Source organism: Pelodiscus sinensis, chromosome 29 (genome assembly GCF_052426305.1).
Source record: "Pelodiscus sinensis isolate ZL-2025 chromosome 29, ASM5242630v1, whole genome shotgun sequence".
In the NCBI taxonomy this organism is placed as follows: Eukaryota; Metazoa; Chordata; order Testudines; family Trionychidae; genus Pelodiscus; species Pelodiscus sinensis.
Genome location: NC_143080.1, coordinates 7796385 through 7811870, shown reverse-complemented (window position 1 = coordinate 7811870; position 15486 = coordinate 7796385). Strand labels below are relative to the sequence as shown.

The window sequence follows — 15486 nt, the reverse complement described above, 5'->3', positions numbered from 1 at the left end:
TAAACAGTTCAAGGATGAAGGGTTTGAGTTGAATTTTAAAGAAGCTTAACATAATAGATTTTGCCCCAGTGACTAGAAATGACTTGACCTAACTGCAGTGGACATGATATAATGTGATCACTTCCATTGTAAAGCCATTATGACTAATCAAATGTCACTATACTGCCTCTTCTGGAGCATTTAAGGTGCAATGATGTTGGTGCGTCTTTGGTAAGTCTCTGAATCACTGCTTGATTTGTTATAATGACCGTACGTAGTGAACCATTTGAGAGTGGAAAAAACTAAAAGGTCATAATTGCACAGAGAAATTATAATCCAGCACAGTTGTCAAGGTTTTGCTTCCAGGTTTGCCTGGTGCACATTTCCTACCCTATTCTGTACTTCATGGCTACGTCTAGACTGGCCCCTAAAAACGGAAAAGGGATGCAAATCAGGTAAATCAGCATAGGGAAATCCGCGGGGGATATTTAAATCCCCCGCGGATTTCCCTATGCTGACTTACCTGATTTGCATCCCTTTTCCGTTTTTAGGGGCCAGTCTAGACGTAGCCCATGTGTGTTGGAAGCTCCGTACGTCAGAGTGGAATATCTTGTCTGAGGAGAGAGTTTTGCCCAATGTCACTTTACCTTCATGTTGTTGGGAGAACTCTAAGAAGCAATATGGATTTGATCCTTGAAACTAACAGCATATTTGCTAGATAATAAACCATGGAAAAATGCACAGTCTAACTTTAAGAACTACTAAGCCAGCGAAGCCATAGATGGCAATATTAAAAAATATTTCTGGGATTATACAATATTTATTAACCTTTCATGGTGGTAATTTTAAAGTGAACAAAAAGCTATGGATACTGTGTAGGTTGGGCCCACTTATTCCTCTTTTTCATGAGAATCGAAGTCATAAAAGTGTAATGTTCTTTATTATAGCAAATTATCGGTTTTAACAGGAGACTCATAAAAATTAAGGATGCAGGAGTGAGTGTTAATGCTGATACTGCTTTTTTGGCTACTGCAGTGGATTTTGATATTAGCAATTATTAGTTAGGCTGTTTTGCAGCAGAAACTGCTTTATTTGCTTTGACCAAGTGAAAGTCATTTTTATGTGGCCTTTTAATTGAAGCCATTGTAGTACTTGGCAAAGTTTGTGTTTTTTCTTCTGTTATTCACTGAGGTTCATTGAGCTGAAATTCATTTCTGTGGCAGCTGTTGAAAGAAGAATGGTAGCAGTGAACGGAAAATACCTAGCTTGTTCTTACATGTTACTAATTTCTGAGATTCTGAATTATCTGCTCTCCTGATGCAGATAAAAGAACTGTGAAGCCCTTAAGGGCTTTGCAACATAATTCAGTCTGTTAACACCATGCTTGCCTAGCTGTAGGACGTTTTATCTAAACAAAAGGGAATTTTTCCTCATGTCGAAGGTAAGTCGTACTAGCTGACTTGAAAATGGCTAAAGCAAGGAAATGGTTCAAGTAAATCCATCAGGAGTGTGTCTCAAAGCCGTAACAACAGAGGAGTCAGGGCCAAAAGTGAGTTCATATTTTGAAGCCATTCCTTGCTTGTTTTAAGGAAAGCTGTAAGAGTTAAAATGCCTAAAGCCAAGTAATTTGTTGTATGTTTTGTTCTACACCAGTTGCATATTGCTATGGTAATTCCCAACTCCATGCATTCGTTTTATTTATGTATCGAGACTAGCACGGGTTTGACTATTTTGACCTTGGCTGCCCATGCTCACAAGAAATGTACTAATCCACCTGGAGTGCCATATTTGAGGTCTGAAAGGTACAGGAAATGAAAAATAACTGCTTATGCTAAAAATCACAGATTGTAGAAAGGCTATCCCAGTGGAATTGTTTTTCTCTCTTTTTGGTTTTCTTTTCTTCTTACTCCTTCCCCTCTCTCCTGCTTAGAACCTTATTTTGTAATCTCTTCCTTCTAGTGATGATTGCTTGTATATGAGAATGAGAGAAAGAAGAGGTGGGTTAGTGTCAGGAGATATTTAAAGTCCTTACTTCCTGTTAAAACAGGGAATTTTTTTTTCAAACTATGGGTCGTGATCCAGTATTGGAATGTTAGGCACTAGGTCTCATTTCTTCAGCATGATCAGGTGATGAGTGGGGGGTGCTTAGGCAGACTGGTACTGCAGACTGCACTGTGCCCCAAAAGTGGTCAGCAGCAGGCCTGGCTCCTAGCTGGGGATGGGAGAGGAGAGCGCACAGGGCTCCATGCACTGTCTCTGACCCGAGCACTTGCTCCACACTCCCGTTGGCTGAGAATCTGCTGCTGGCTGCTTCTGGGGCACAGCCTGGTCTGCAGTGCCAGGAGATGCAGGAAGCCTGCCTGAGCACCCCCACTACACTGCTGACTGGGAGTAAGATAAGCCCCTTCCGCCCCAGCCCTGACCTCCCCACTAAAACTGGAGCCCCCTACTACAACCCAAAGCTCCCATCCTCAGCCCCACCCTGGAGCCCACACTCCAGTCAAATTCTGTTGGGTCACGGCATCAACAATTTTCTTCAACTGGGTCATGAGAAAAAAAAGTTTGAAAACCTCAGTATTAAACATCCTGTGTATTGGGTTTTTGGATGGCATATGGGGTCCTTGACAACATTATTCCATGATTGGGCAGGTCCTATCTTTATTAACCTTCACCAATCCCAAGGGCGGGGGTGGGTGGGGGGGAGAGAGAGAGAAAATATTAGGGATGTGAAAGGTTAACCAGTAAGCATCACCCTAAACAGGTCATGCTTACCAGTTCCGGTTAACCCTAGGGGCTGGAGCAGCTCGCCGCCTGTCCCAGGCAGGGAGCTGCTGCAGCCCTGCGCGGACCACCACAGGTAGGAACTGCTCCAGCCAACCAGGGTAATCCCTGTCCATGGCTGTAGATTACACATTGGTTCCCTAGGGGCTGCCAGCCTGGCTCCCAGGGAGGCGGCTTCCCTGCAGCTAAGATTTCAGCAGTTACACAGTTACCTTTTTAACTGACATTTTACATACCTCATAACTGTTCATTATGAAACATGTCATCCTGAAAAATAAGATGCTGAACACAGTGCAATGACTTCAGCTGTTTTAGTAAACAGTGCGGCAGAGGAGATAATGTTTCTGTTAACCACTGTGTTTGTAAAGTTGTAAGGTAAACCATGAGAATGGTTTCAATCCTATTAGGGTTTTCTGTGTGCTGGAATATTCCTGTGTTCTGAGTTTGTCTTCAGGATGTCTGCCTGGTTTGGGTTATAATTACTGTGCTGGAATGTAATTATTCCAGTCCTGTGGAATTAAATGAGCATGTGGTATTCTAGCTAGAACTCTCTTCCCAATGACGTTGATTTTTGCTCTAGGTCAGGGTTTCCCAACCTATGGGTCGGGACCCAAATATGAGTCACCATTACATTTCAAAAGGGTCTCCAAGTGTCTCCCCAGGTGGCTCTGCCCCCTCTCCTCCTCCCGTTTTTGAATTGCCTTGGGTCACCAAGTCTTTCTGAATTGTCAAAATGGGTCCCCATCTGGAAAAAGTTAGGAACCGCTGCTCTAGGTGCTGTATCTAAAAAGCAATAGAGGGCTGTGTCTGTTTCAGAACACTGAGTTAATTTAGTCAAGACATGAGGACCATTATAACCATAGTGCACTTTTTAAGGCATTTCCAGCATGGTGCAGTCTCGATTATAGTTGCATAACGACCATTCAGTGCACAGTTTAGGAGTGCATCTCTGTTCCTCACAAACTCTTAAGGTCTCAGATAGTAGCATCTGCAAGTCATATGTTCTATTCTAGGAGATTGGTTCCCGTCTCAGCAGGCTAAAGTATTGCTTATTGGAAATGAGGCTTTTGGCCCTCTGGAAACTACAATCAGTATTTAATGTGGCAACCCATCTCCCCAGCAACATGGGCTAAACAGGAACTAAGAACCACCACACATCTCCCTCCACCTTCTGCTCTAAATGCAAGGTCCACAACTTTGACTTTGCTTTTTCTAATGTAAACACACAGCACAATGTCCTTATCTTAAACTGATATTAGGGATTGAAAAAACAACAAATAGTCTGGTAGCACTTTATAGACTAACAAAATATGTAGATGGGATGATGAGCTTTCATGGGCACAGCCCACTTCTTCAGATGTTAATGGGTAACTGGTTGAATGGTCACTTGTAAACATCTTTAATGTGTGATCCTTACTGGATTACAATTAACTGGTACTCAGGAGCAGCACCCCTACCTGCGGCCCAACCGGGGACAGAAAAACTAATACTGTGCAATGGATTGCACAATTGGCAAAATCAGAGACCTTGCTTAGTGTTTCAACAAAAATTATGTTAAATATTTTGACTTGGCAAAAACTGCATTTTTTTTCCCTAGTTCAATAAAGTCTTTGCCTTTCTTCATGTATATTTTTGTTGTGTTGTTTTTTTCAGATGTATAACTAAATATTTCTTTTTCCTCTTCCAGTTTGGAGTTGATAAAAGAGCCAGTCTCAACAAAATGTGACCACATATTTTGCAGGTGGGCCTTCAAATGTCTTTAGTCCACAGTGCTCTCTGTGTATATGCTCTCCCCTTTATACTAATGGAGTAGCCAGTTTTGTAAATTAATGGTTAGCTATTCCAAGATAAGAAAATCCGTTCCAACTGAGAACTAGCTGCAGCTTCCTAGACCATTTCAGAAGCAATTTGTTTGATTTGGTTTAAACTCTGCAGGAATAATATAGGTGGTACTCTTGAGAGCAACAGATTTGTACAGATATGGGGTTATCCTAGAAAAGTGGAACTTAGCTACATGGGTGCCAATTTTTAGAAAAATGATCCATTCTGTTAAAACATACCACCAGCATGATTTTTCCTCTTTTTTTTCTTTTTTTTTTCTTTTTAATAGATTCTGTATGTTTAAACTTCTCAGCAAAAAGAAAAAAGGCCTGGCACAGTGTCCACTGTGTAAGACCGAGGTTACCAAAAGGTAATGTGCACTGGGGACTGTGATGTTGGGTAGAGACAGGGCAGATGGAATTCTGAAACAGGAGATCCATTTTTATGCAAATGTCTTCACCAAAAAGGAACAAAAAATTGAAAAAGTAGAAAAATAGGAAGAATTGTCTCAGCTTTTTTTCTTTGACAATCTCCAAACCAGCTGTATCGTTCAGAATCTACTCTCAGGAAATGTTTGAGTTATAAAACATGTCAGAATTGACCATTATGTAACCATCACAGGCTATTTCAATGCTAAAGCTACATCAGAATAATTAAGTATAGATTTTTAAGGATAATCTGTATCACTTCTTGGTTTATTCGAGATGAACAGTGCTTTAATTACAGTAAAAATGGCTATTGCTTCTTGGAGAATCAAGCCTCTGCTACTTGGGCCTTGTCTACTCTATGAGATAAGGTCAAATTTATTAAGGTCGATTTTTTTTTTTTTTTAGCACCCAATTTTGTAAAGTCGAAGGTAAATGTGCCCACGGTGCACAAGAGCTTGGCACAGTGCATCCCAATCGGGATGCATATCATTGACTTTGACAATAATGCACATTGAGTAGCTATCCCACAGTTCCTGCTGCTCCTTTGCATTGTGGGTTATTCTCCCAGTACCCTTTGGGACCAAGCAATGCAGCTGGTGATTCTGGATACATGTCATCAACACTAATCTCCTCCCTCCTGTTCTGCTTGAAAACAACACCAAATGATATTTTTGCACCTTTTTTTCCCTGGTTAGCCATGCAGACACCATAGCAGGGTAAGCATGCAACCCAGCATGGAATTCGTTGAGCAGCAAAATTCTATGGCAATCATAGTAAACATCTTGCGCCTTATGCTGCAGTGTGTCCAGGGCCTGCCATAACGGAGAAGAATCTCCAGAGGCCATGAACAGTCTCTTCTGTGAATCACTTGAGATAAGTGGTTGACAGATTATGGTGGCATTCGATCCTCTTGACATAGAAGAACACTGGTTCCGCTGCTGTGAAACAAGCACAGACTAGGGATGTGAAAGTGTAAATGTTTATACACTAATGAATGACCCTGGTGTCATTGGTTAACATGCACAGTGACACGCAGACCTATTCCCTCCTCCCCCACCCTTCTTCCTCTGTATCAGAGACAGCAGTGATGGGGAGGGGACATGTGGGAGCCAGTGCACATGGGGAACCAGCTTTTAAGTTTCCTCCATGCTGTGTGCGATCTTGGCATAGATATCCGAGTTACTTTTATCATAGAACCATAGAGCTGGAAAAGACCTCAGAAGGTCATCAAGTCCAGCCCCCTGCTCTAGGCAGGACCAATCCCAACTAAATCAACCCAGCCAGGGCTTTGTCAAGCCGAGACTTAAACACTGCTAGGGATGGAGACTCCACTACATCCCTAGGTAACCCATTCCAGTGCTTCACCACTCTCCTAGTGAAATAGTTTTTCCTAATATCCAACCTGGACCTCTCCCATCACAACTTGAGACCATTATTCCTTGTTCTGCCATCTGTCACTACTGAGAACAGCCTTTCTCCATCCTCTTTGGAACCTCCCTTCAGGAAGTTGAAGGCTGCTATCAAATCCCCCCTCACTCTTCGTTTCTGCAGACTAAACAGACCCAAGTCCCTCAGCCTCTCCTCATAGGTCATATGCTCCAGCCCCCTAATCATTTTGGTTGCCCTCCGCTGGACCCTCTCCAATGTGTCCACATCCTTTATGTAGTGGGGGGCCGAAAACTGGGCACAGTACTCCAGATGTGGCCTCACCAGAGCCGAATAAAGGAGAATAATAACATCTCTGGAGCTGCTGGCAATGCTCCTCTTAATGCAACCTAATATGACATTAGCCTTCTTGGCTACAAGGGCACACTGTTGACTCATATCCAGCTTCTCATCCACTGTAATCCTCAGGTCCTTTTCTGCAGAACTACTACTTAGCTGGTTGGTCCCCAGCGTGTAACAATGCTTGGGATTCTTCCGTCCCAAGTGCAGGACTCTGCACTTGTCCTTGTTGAACCTTATCAGATTTCTTTTGGCCCAATCCTCCAATTTGTCTAAGTTACTCTGGACCCTATCTCTGCCCTCAAGCATATCTACCTCTCCCCCTATCTTAGTGTCATCCACAAACTTGCTGAGGGTGCAATCCATCCCCTCATCCAGGTCTTTAATAAAGATATTGAACAAAACCGATCCCAGAACCAAACCTTGGGGCACTCCGCTAGAAACTGACCGCCATCCTGACATCGAACTGTTGATCACTACCTACTGGGCCCAGCCTTCTAGCCAGCTTTCTATCCATCTTACCATCCATTTATCCAATCCACATTCCCTTAACTTGCTGGCAAGAATATTGTGGGAGATTGTATCAAAAGCCTTGCTAAAGTCAAGGTATATAACATCCACTGACTTTCCCATGTCCACAGAACCTCATCATGGAAGCTAATCAGATTGGTCAGGCACGACTTGCCCTTTGTGAATCCTTTTGCTGCTTTGTAGTTCTGCCTGAACAGATTCCTCTCCTCACAGAGCAATGAGGATCCAGGATCTCCTGCGTTCTCCCTGATGGTGCTTATTTGCGACCTTGGGAATTCATGGTCAGGTGTGCTGCCTGCTCTGAAGTCTGCTTACCACTCTGGCCAAACAGGAAATGAAATTCAAATTTTTCTAGGGTTTTTCCTGTGCACCTAGAGAGCAGCACAGTTTAAAGTCCTGGCCAGAGCAGTCACACCAGGGCACTATGGAACATCTCTCTGAAGCTAAGAATGTCGACTTTACAGCATTGTCTCTGCACTACCCTCAAGTTGAACATGCAAAGTCAAATTTATTGTTACTCTTCATGAAAAGCAACAGTACTGAAATCGACATTAACAGCCCTTTTAATGTCAATAGAATGGGCTTGGTGGTGTAGGCTCATTGTTTAGAAAATTGACGTTTTTATAAATGATCTGGAGGAAGGGGTAAACAGTGAGGTGGCAAAGTTTGCAGATGATACTAAACTGCTCAAGGTAGTTAAGACCAAAGCAGATTGTGAAGAATTTCAAAAAGATCTCACAAAACTAAGTGATTGGGCAAATGGCAAATGAAATTTAATGTTGATAAATGTAAAGTAATGCACATTGGAAAAAATAATCCCAACTATACATACAATATGGTGGGGCTATTTTAGCTACAACTACTCGAGAGAGATCTTGGAGTCTTTGTGGATAGTTCTTTGAAAACATCCACTCAGTGTGCAGTGGCAGTCAAAAAAGTAAACAATGTTAGGAATCATTAAAAAAATAATAGAGAATAAGACGGAGAATATTTTATTGCCTCCACATAAAACCGTGGTATGCCCACATCTTGAGTATTACATGCAGATATGGTCATCTCATCTCAAAAAAGATGCATTGGCATTGGAAAAAGTTTGGGAAAGGGCAACAAAAATGATGAGAGGTTTGGAACGGATTCCATATGAAGAGAGTTTAAAAAGACTTGGACTTTTTAGCCTAGAAAATAATAGATTGGTGGGGATATGAGAGATCTATAAAATCATGACTGGTGAATAAAGAAAAAGTGAATAGGGAAAAGTTATTTACTTATTCCCACAATATAAGAACTAGGGCTCAGCAAATGAAATTAATAGGCAGCAGGTTTAAAACAAACAAAAGGGAGTTTTTCTTCACGCAGCACATTGTTGAACTCCTTGCCAATGGATGTTGTGAAGACCAGGACTTTAACAGAGTTCAAAAAAGAGCTAGATAAATGCATGGAGGTTCGGTCCATCAAAGGCTATTAGCCAGGAGATGGGGAAAGGAGAGGGATCATGTGAGGATTGTGTTGTGTTCCCTCCCTCTCGGGCATCTGGCATTGGTCACTGTTGGCAGACAGGATACTAGTATCCCTTTGCTCTGACCCAGTCGGGGCATTCTTACGTTCTTATGACTTAATGTGGTTAAGTTAGACCTAAACTCCTAATGGAGACCAGGCCTTAGAAACTGTTCTTAGCATGGCCTGGTTGTACCCCCCTGTGACGTAGTGGGGGTAACTTGCTAGGGCTGTGGCGACCTCTGCTGTCTGTAGCAAGACCCAGCAGGGAAGGGGGGAGTCATTATGCAAAGGTGGCTCCAAACCGGTCTGACCAGCCACCCCCCATGGGGAGAAACAAAGGAAAGTGGATGCTGCCCTGGCTGGGGGCAGGGCTGGAGGAGAGGTGGTTAGTTCCTGTCTGGAAAGCAGGGGAGAAGGAGCTGGGGAGGGGGCTGGGACTCCTCCATCTCAAGGGGGGCACTGAGGCCTCTTAGCCCCAGTTCCTGTAACCAGATTCCATCTGTGCTGTGCTATATCCTGGAGAAGCAATAAACTACCTCCATTCTACTGGCTGGTGGAGTCTGTTCGTGCCATTTCGGGGTGCAGGAGACGGGGGACCCCAACGCGCCGTCACACCCCCACAACCCCTTACTTTGCTCAGATTCCAAGGAAGCTATTGGTAATTTATCCATTGGTTATTTTTGTTTCAGAAGTCTGCAGGAAAATCCAAGATTTAAGCAACTAATTGAAGGGCTACTGGAAACCATCCATGCTTTTGAACTTGACACTGGAATCAAGTGTAGGTATTGCTTGTCTCCAAGGCCCTGCGCTTATGCAGTGAGCTTTTGGGCATTTGTGTCAAAATTATGCGTCCAATGCCATAGTCACTGTGTAAAACTCCATGGGTTGGGTTTTTCAGACGTGCCTCTTTATTTAGGGCTGTAAGGTACTCGGGCACGTCTGAAAAACCCAACCCATGACTTCACACACACAACAGTCCTTGCAATGACTACGATACTTGACCATATTTTCAGTCTTCTTCTGAGATGTCTGGACTCGTGTTAGCTAATTTTAATTCTATAACCATATATTAAAAGTCTTATCCTGCTTCCTCTTTCCGCTGCCCCCAACTCTTCTTACTGTGCTTTTTAAATTTTTTAAATTAATTTTAACTAAACTGTGATACAAAGAATTATCTTAATGACTGAATTGAGGATCACTGCAGTAATTACATTTTAAATGTACAGATTCAATCATGTTCTGATATGAAACTATTTTTTCTAACACACTGAGATTGATAGGCTTTTAGATGCTTATTTTTGGCTGGGGCTTTTTTGGGAAATGGGAAGGCATTTTGATAAATGGAGCTGGACAGTTCCCCTCAGATTTTTAATTGTTTTGCATCATTTAAAAATTACATAGGTTGCAGCATCAGGGCCTACAGGTTCATGTGGTCAACTGATTTGCCTGGGCACATTGGTGTGTAAGATTGGGGCCACAGTAAATTAGTTTGTAAGGAATTTCTCATTAATCTAGGTTAGGGATAGTTCTACAGTGTAAAATTAATGCTAGTAATTTGTTCATTTCTAGTCATTAAACCAATAACTTTCTTTTGTGTGGCTTGGAACATTATGTACAAGATATAATTGGTTCATACAGGACCAATTATACCATTGCACATGATGTATTCGCATCCAGTTGCTCATGGATACTTGATCACGGTTTCAAGTATCAGAGGGGTAGCCGTGTTTGTCTGGATCTGCAAAAGCGACAAGGAGACCTGTGGCGCCTTATAGACTAACAGATGTATTGGAGCATAAGCTTTCGTGGGCAAAGACCCACTTCGTCAGATGCATGTAGTGGAAATTTCCAGAGGCAGGTATAAATACGCAGGCCAGAATAAGGCTAGAGATAATGAGGTTAATTCAGTCAGGGAGGGTGAGGCCCACTTCTAGCAGCTGATGTGAAGGTGTGAACACCAAGAGAGGAGAAACTGCTTTTGTACTTGGCTAGCCATTCCCAGTCTTTGTTTAATCCTAAACTGATAGTGTCAAATTTGCAGATGAACTGTAGCTCAGCAGTTTCTCTTTGAAGTCTGGTCTTGAAGGGTGTTTTTGCTGCAGGATGGCTACCTTTAAATCTGCTACTGTGTGTCCAGGGAGATTGAAGTGTTCTCCTACAGGTTTTTGTATATTGCCATTCCTAATATCTGATTTGTGTCCATTTATTCCTTTGTTTAGGGACTGTCCAGTTTGGCCGATGTATATAGCAAAGGGGCATTGCTGGCACATGATGGCATATATTATATTGGTAGATGTGCAGGTGAATGAACCAGTGATGGTGTGGCTGATCTGATTAGATCCTGTGATGGTGTCGCTGGTGTAGATATGAGGGCAGAGTTGGCACCGACGTTTGTTGCATGGATTGGTTCCTGAATTAGAGTTACTGTGATGCGGCGTATAGTTGCTGGTGAGAATTTGCTTCAGGTTGGCAGGTTGTCTGTGGGTGAGGACTGGCCTGCCTCCCAAAGCCTGTGAAAGTGAGGGATCATTGTCCAGGATGGGTTGTAGATCACTGATGATGCATTGGAGAGGTTTTAGCTGAAGACTGTAGATGGCCAGTGGTGTTCTGTTGGTTTCTTTTGTGGGCTTGTCTTGTAGTAGGAGGCTTCTGGGTACATGTCTGGCTCTGTTAATCTGTTTCCTCACTTCCTCGTGCGGGTATCGTAGTTTCCAGAATTCTTGGTGAAGACCTTGTAGGTGTTGGTCTCTGTCTGAGGGGTTGGAGCAGATGTGGTTGTACCTTAGTGCTTGGCTGTAGACAATGGATCGTGTGGTGTGTCCAGGATAGAAGCTGGAGGCATGAAGGTAGGCATAGCGGTTGGTAGGTTTTTGGTATAGGGTGGTGTTTATGTGGCCGTCACTTATTTGTATCGCGGTGTCCAGGAAGTGGATCTCTTGTGTAGACTGGTCCAAGCTGAGGTTGATGGTGGGGTGGAAGCTGTTGAAATCGTGGTGAAATTCTTCCAGAGTCTCCTAGTCATGGGTCCAGATGATAAAGATGTCATCAATGTAGCATAGGTAGAGAAGGGGCGTTAGTGGACGAGAGCTGAGGAAGCATTGTTCCAGGTCAGCCATAAAAATATTGGCATATTGTGGGACCATGCGGGTGCCCATAGCGGTGCCACTGGTTTGGAGGTATATATTGTCACTGAATCTGAAATAGTTGTGTGTGAGGATAAAGTCACGGGCCTCAGCCACCAGTTGTGCTGTGGCATCATCAGGGATACTGTTCTTGACAACTTGTATTCCATCTATGTGTAGGATGTTTGTGTAGAGAGCCTCTACATCCATGGTAGCTAGGATGGTGTTTTCTGGAAGATCACCAATGCATTGTAGTTTTCTCGGGAAATCAGTGGTGTCACGGAGATAGCTGGGAGTGCTGGTGGTGTAGGGTCTGAGTAGAGTCCACATATCCAGACAGTCCTTCAGTGAGTGCCAATGCCCGAGATGATGGGGCATCCAGGATTTCCAGGTTTGTGGCTCTTTGGTAGTAGATAGAATAACCCGAGTCGGGTCTCTAAGGGTGTGTTGATTTGTTCCTGTGCTTGTGTAGGGAGTGTCCTGAGCGGTTGGGGCAGTTTGTTAGTGTATTACTTAGTGGGATCTGAGGAAAGTGGCCTGTAGAATTTGGTATTGGAGAGTTGTCTGGCAGCCTTCTTTTGGTACTCAGACTTGTTCATGATGATAACAGCACCTCCTTTATCAGCCTCTTTGATTATAATGTCAGAGTTGTTTCCAAGGCTGTGGATGGCATTGCGTTCTGCACAACTGAGGTTATGAGGCAAGCGATGCTGTTTTTCCACAATTTCTGCACGTGCACGTCGGAGGAAGCATTATATACAGGGCTCGACAAATAATACAATCTGCTCGCCCGTGGTGAGTAGATTGTTACCTGAAAGAGCCGCAGAACAATCTGTGCATGCTCAGATCGCCAAACAGTGTGGCTGGCGAGCAGGGCTCGCCGCATTTCGGCGAGCCCTGATTTTATTTTTATATATATACATATATATATTCATTGTAGCCAGATAGGAACCCCCCCGTAACATCCATTTTTGCTTGCTTGGAGCGTGCAGGGCACACAGAACAGAAGGCCCAGGCTGCTGTGACCGTGAATGGCTGTAAACAGAGATACGCCAATTGCTGACCAAGAAGGTCAGACTGTCATTTTGGCCCTCAGGAGGAGTCCATGTGGAGTTTTTCTTGTGCTGTTGATAGGAGAGTAGCTGTGTGTCAGTGCGCTGTTCAGTGTTGTATTAAAAGTATTCTTTGAGTTGGAGACAGTGAAAACAGGCTTCCAGATCACCACAGTACTGTATCATGTTTGTGGAGGTGGTGGGGCAAAAAGAGAGTCCCCAAGGTAGGACAGACTCTTCTGCCAGGCTGAGTGTGTAGCTGGATAGATTGACGATATTGCTGGGTGAGTTAGGGATACCACTGTTGTGGCCCCATGTGGCAGGTAGGATTTTAGACCACTTACCGTCCTTTTTCCTCTGTAGAGAAGTGAAGTGTGTAATATAGATCTCCTGTCTTATTTTAGTAAACTCCAGGGCTACGTCTGCACTGGCCACAATTTCCGGAAAAGGGATGCAAATCAGGTAAGTCAGGATAGGGAAATCCGCGGGGGATTTAAATATCCCCCGCGGATTTAAATAAACATGTCCGCCGCTTTTTTCCGGCTTGGGGAAAAGCCGGAAGAAAAGCGTCTAGACTGGCGCGATCCTCCGGAATAAAGCCCTTTTCCAGAGGATCTCTTATTCCTACTTTGAAGTAGGAATAAGAGATCCTCCGGAAAAGGGCTTTATTCCGGAGGATCGCGCCAGTCTAGACGCTTTTTTTCCGGCTTTTCCCCAAGCTGGAAAAAAAGCGGCGGACATGTTTATTTAAATCCGCGGGGGATATTTAAATCCCCCGCGGATTTCCCTATCCTGACTTACCTGATTTGCATCCCTTTTCCGGAAATTGTGGCCAGTGTAGACGTAGCCCAGCTGTGTGGAAGGTTGTTTTTTTATGAAAGTCTCCAGATTGGAGAGCTCTTTTTTGATGTTTTCCTGTTTGCTGTACAGGATACTGATCAGGTGGTTCCTCAGTTTCTTTGATAGTATATGGCATAATCTCTCACCGTAGTCTGTGCAGTATGTTAATTGCAATGGCTGATCATGGTTGTGGCAGAAGAAAGTTTGTTTCCTAATGTCTATCTTTTACTGTTTTTCAGTTTTAAGTAGTCAGGATTTTTCTAAAAATCCTGTAGAAACCAATTCTGCTGATCTCCTGTGGAAGGAAGATTCTATCATCCAAAGTAAGGGCTACAGAAACCGACAAAAAGGAATTAAAGAACAAGAGAAAGAGAATCCTACCTTGGTAATTTTTTTTTTTTTTTTAATCTCGCCTTCATCTGGAATATCATCTGATGGCTAGTGATTTAGAAATGCAACATTGTGTTAATATAAAGGAACAAAAATCCTTATATTGTGTTGATTTTTAAATGACCATTGATTCTAATTTTCTGGACATAGGAAGTATTCGTGTATGATCTTCCCTGTAGAATAACTCTTCTTAAAGAAGTTGCTTAGATAAAATGGCTTCATTAGTTTTTAATGTCAATGGCTGTAATATCTATTAACTGTTGCTGAAATTACTGCTATAAGGTTTTTTCTACTAATGAATGATGGTGAATTCTAAATGAATAACTATTAAAGGGCATTGCAGACTTTAAAAAAAAACTATAAAAGAAAATCACTTGACATTGTAATAGCCTGTAATAACCTTGAAAATATAAAAACTGTTTTTAAAAGTTGCCTTTCCACTTGCTTCACTGATAGTAACATGAGCTTCTTTCTGTTGCATGTTTTTTTTCTACTCCCATGCAATTGCTGATGTTGGGGGGGGGGGGGGAATGATTTTTGCAGCAGAACTTTTAAAAAGAGTTGTTTAGTTTAAGCCCACCTAAACACTGACCACTGTTCAATTTTTTGGTGAATTTGAAGAAAATAGTCTTGGCCATTTATAGTAAAAATGTGTGGTAATTTTTTTTAGTCTAATCTCAGTTCTACTGTCCATTAGGACACTTGTCTGATCTGCCAAATATTGAATAAAATCCTTTGCTAAATATGATAGAACTGTAACAGAAATGTTTTGAAATGTTAAATAAATACAAATGACATTTCTGCTCTCCACCGCAAGAATCTGTATTAATTGCAGAATACCTCTCCAATAAATCAGTTGAAGCCACTCCCATGAACTGCACAAGTTAAAGTTCTGTGCAGAGTCTACAGATACAAACATTCTCCTTTATACTCCATATTATATCTGACTGTCCTACAGACAGCGTAATTCAGCCTGATGGGCTTACTTTTTGTTTTTTTGCAGTAACCACTTCCTATGTATTCTTTTACTGGCAGGAAGCTCACACTGCTGCCCAGGTTGCAGAAAACATGGTCAGGAGGAGTTCCCTCAGAAACAAAAGGCAGAAATGTGAATCTGGAAAAGCAGTGTACATTGAATTGGGTAAGAGTCCTTGAATGTAAGTATATTGATCTAAAGCACAATAATACTTGAATAGCAACTTCTGGCTGTGCATCGCAAAGTGTATTATGAAACAGAGAAACAAGAACAAAAGGACATTTAATTGTATTGAATGAGAAATTCAAAACTGCTCAAAGGAAATTATTTGAAAAATTATGTGT

At 42.6% G+C, this 15486-nt stretch overlaps 1 protein-coding gene across 7 annotated transcripts in view; it reads left to right on the top strand.

Annotated features, from left to right (window-relative positions):
- The window catches only part of BRCA1 (BRCA1 DNA repair associated), a 78830-nt gene that overhangs the window by 4531 nt on the left and 58813 nt on the right, over window positions 1-15486 (top strand). For 5 of the 7 annotated variants that reach the window (XM_075911346.2, XM_006125700.5, XM_089773947.1 and 2 more), the window contains exons 3-7: window positions 4448-4501; window positions 4871-4951; window positions 9452-9540; window positions 14016-14161; window positions 15202-15307. In XM_075911346.2, the coding sequence (XP_075767461.2) occupies window positions 4448-4501; window positions 4871-4951; window positions 9452-9540; window positions 14016-14161; window positions 15202-15307 (476 nt within the window). Of the gene's footprint in view, window positions 1-530; window positions 1529-4447; window positions 4502-4870; window positions 4952-9451; window positions 9541-14015; window positions 14162-15201; window positions 15308-15486 lie in introns of all 7 variants that reach the window. The other 2 variants (XM_075911348.2, XM_006125702.5) reach the window with 2 other exon arrangements.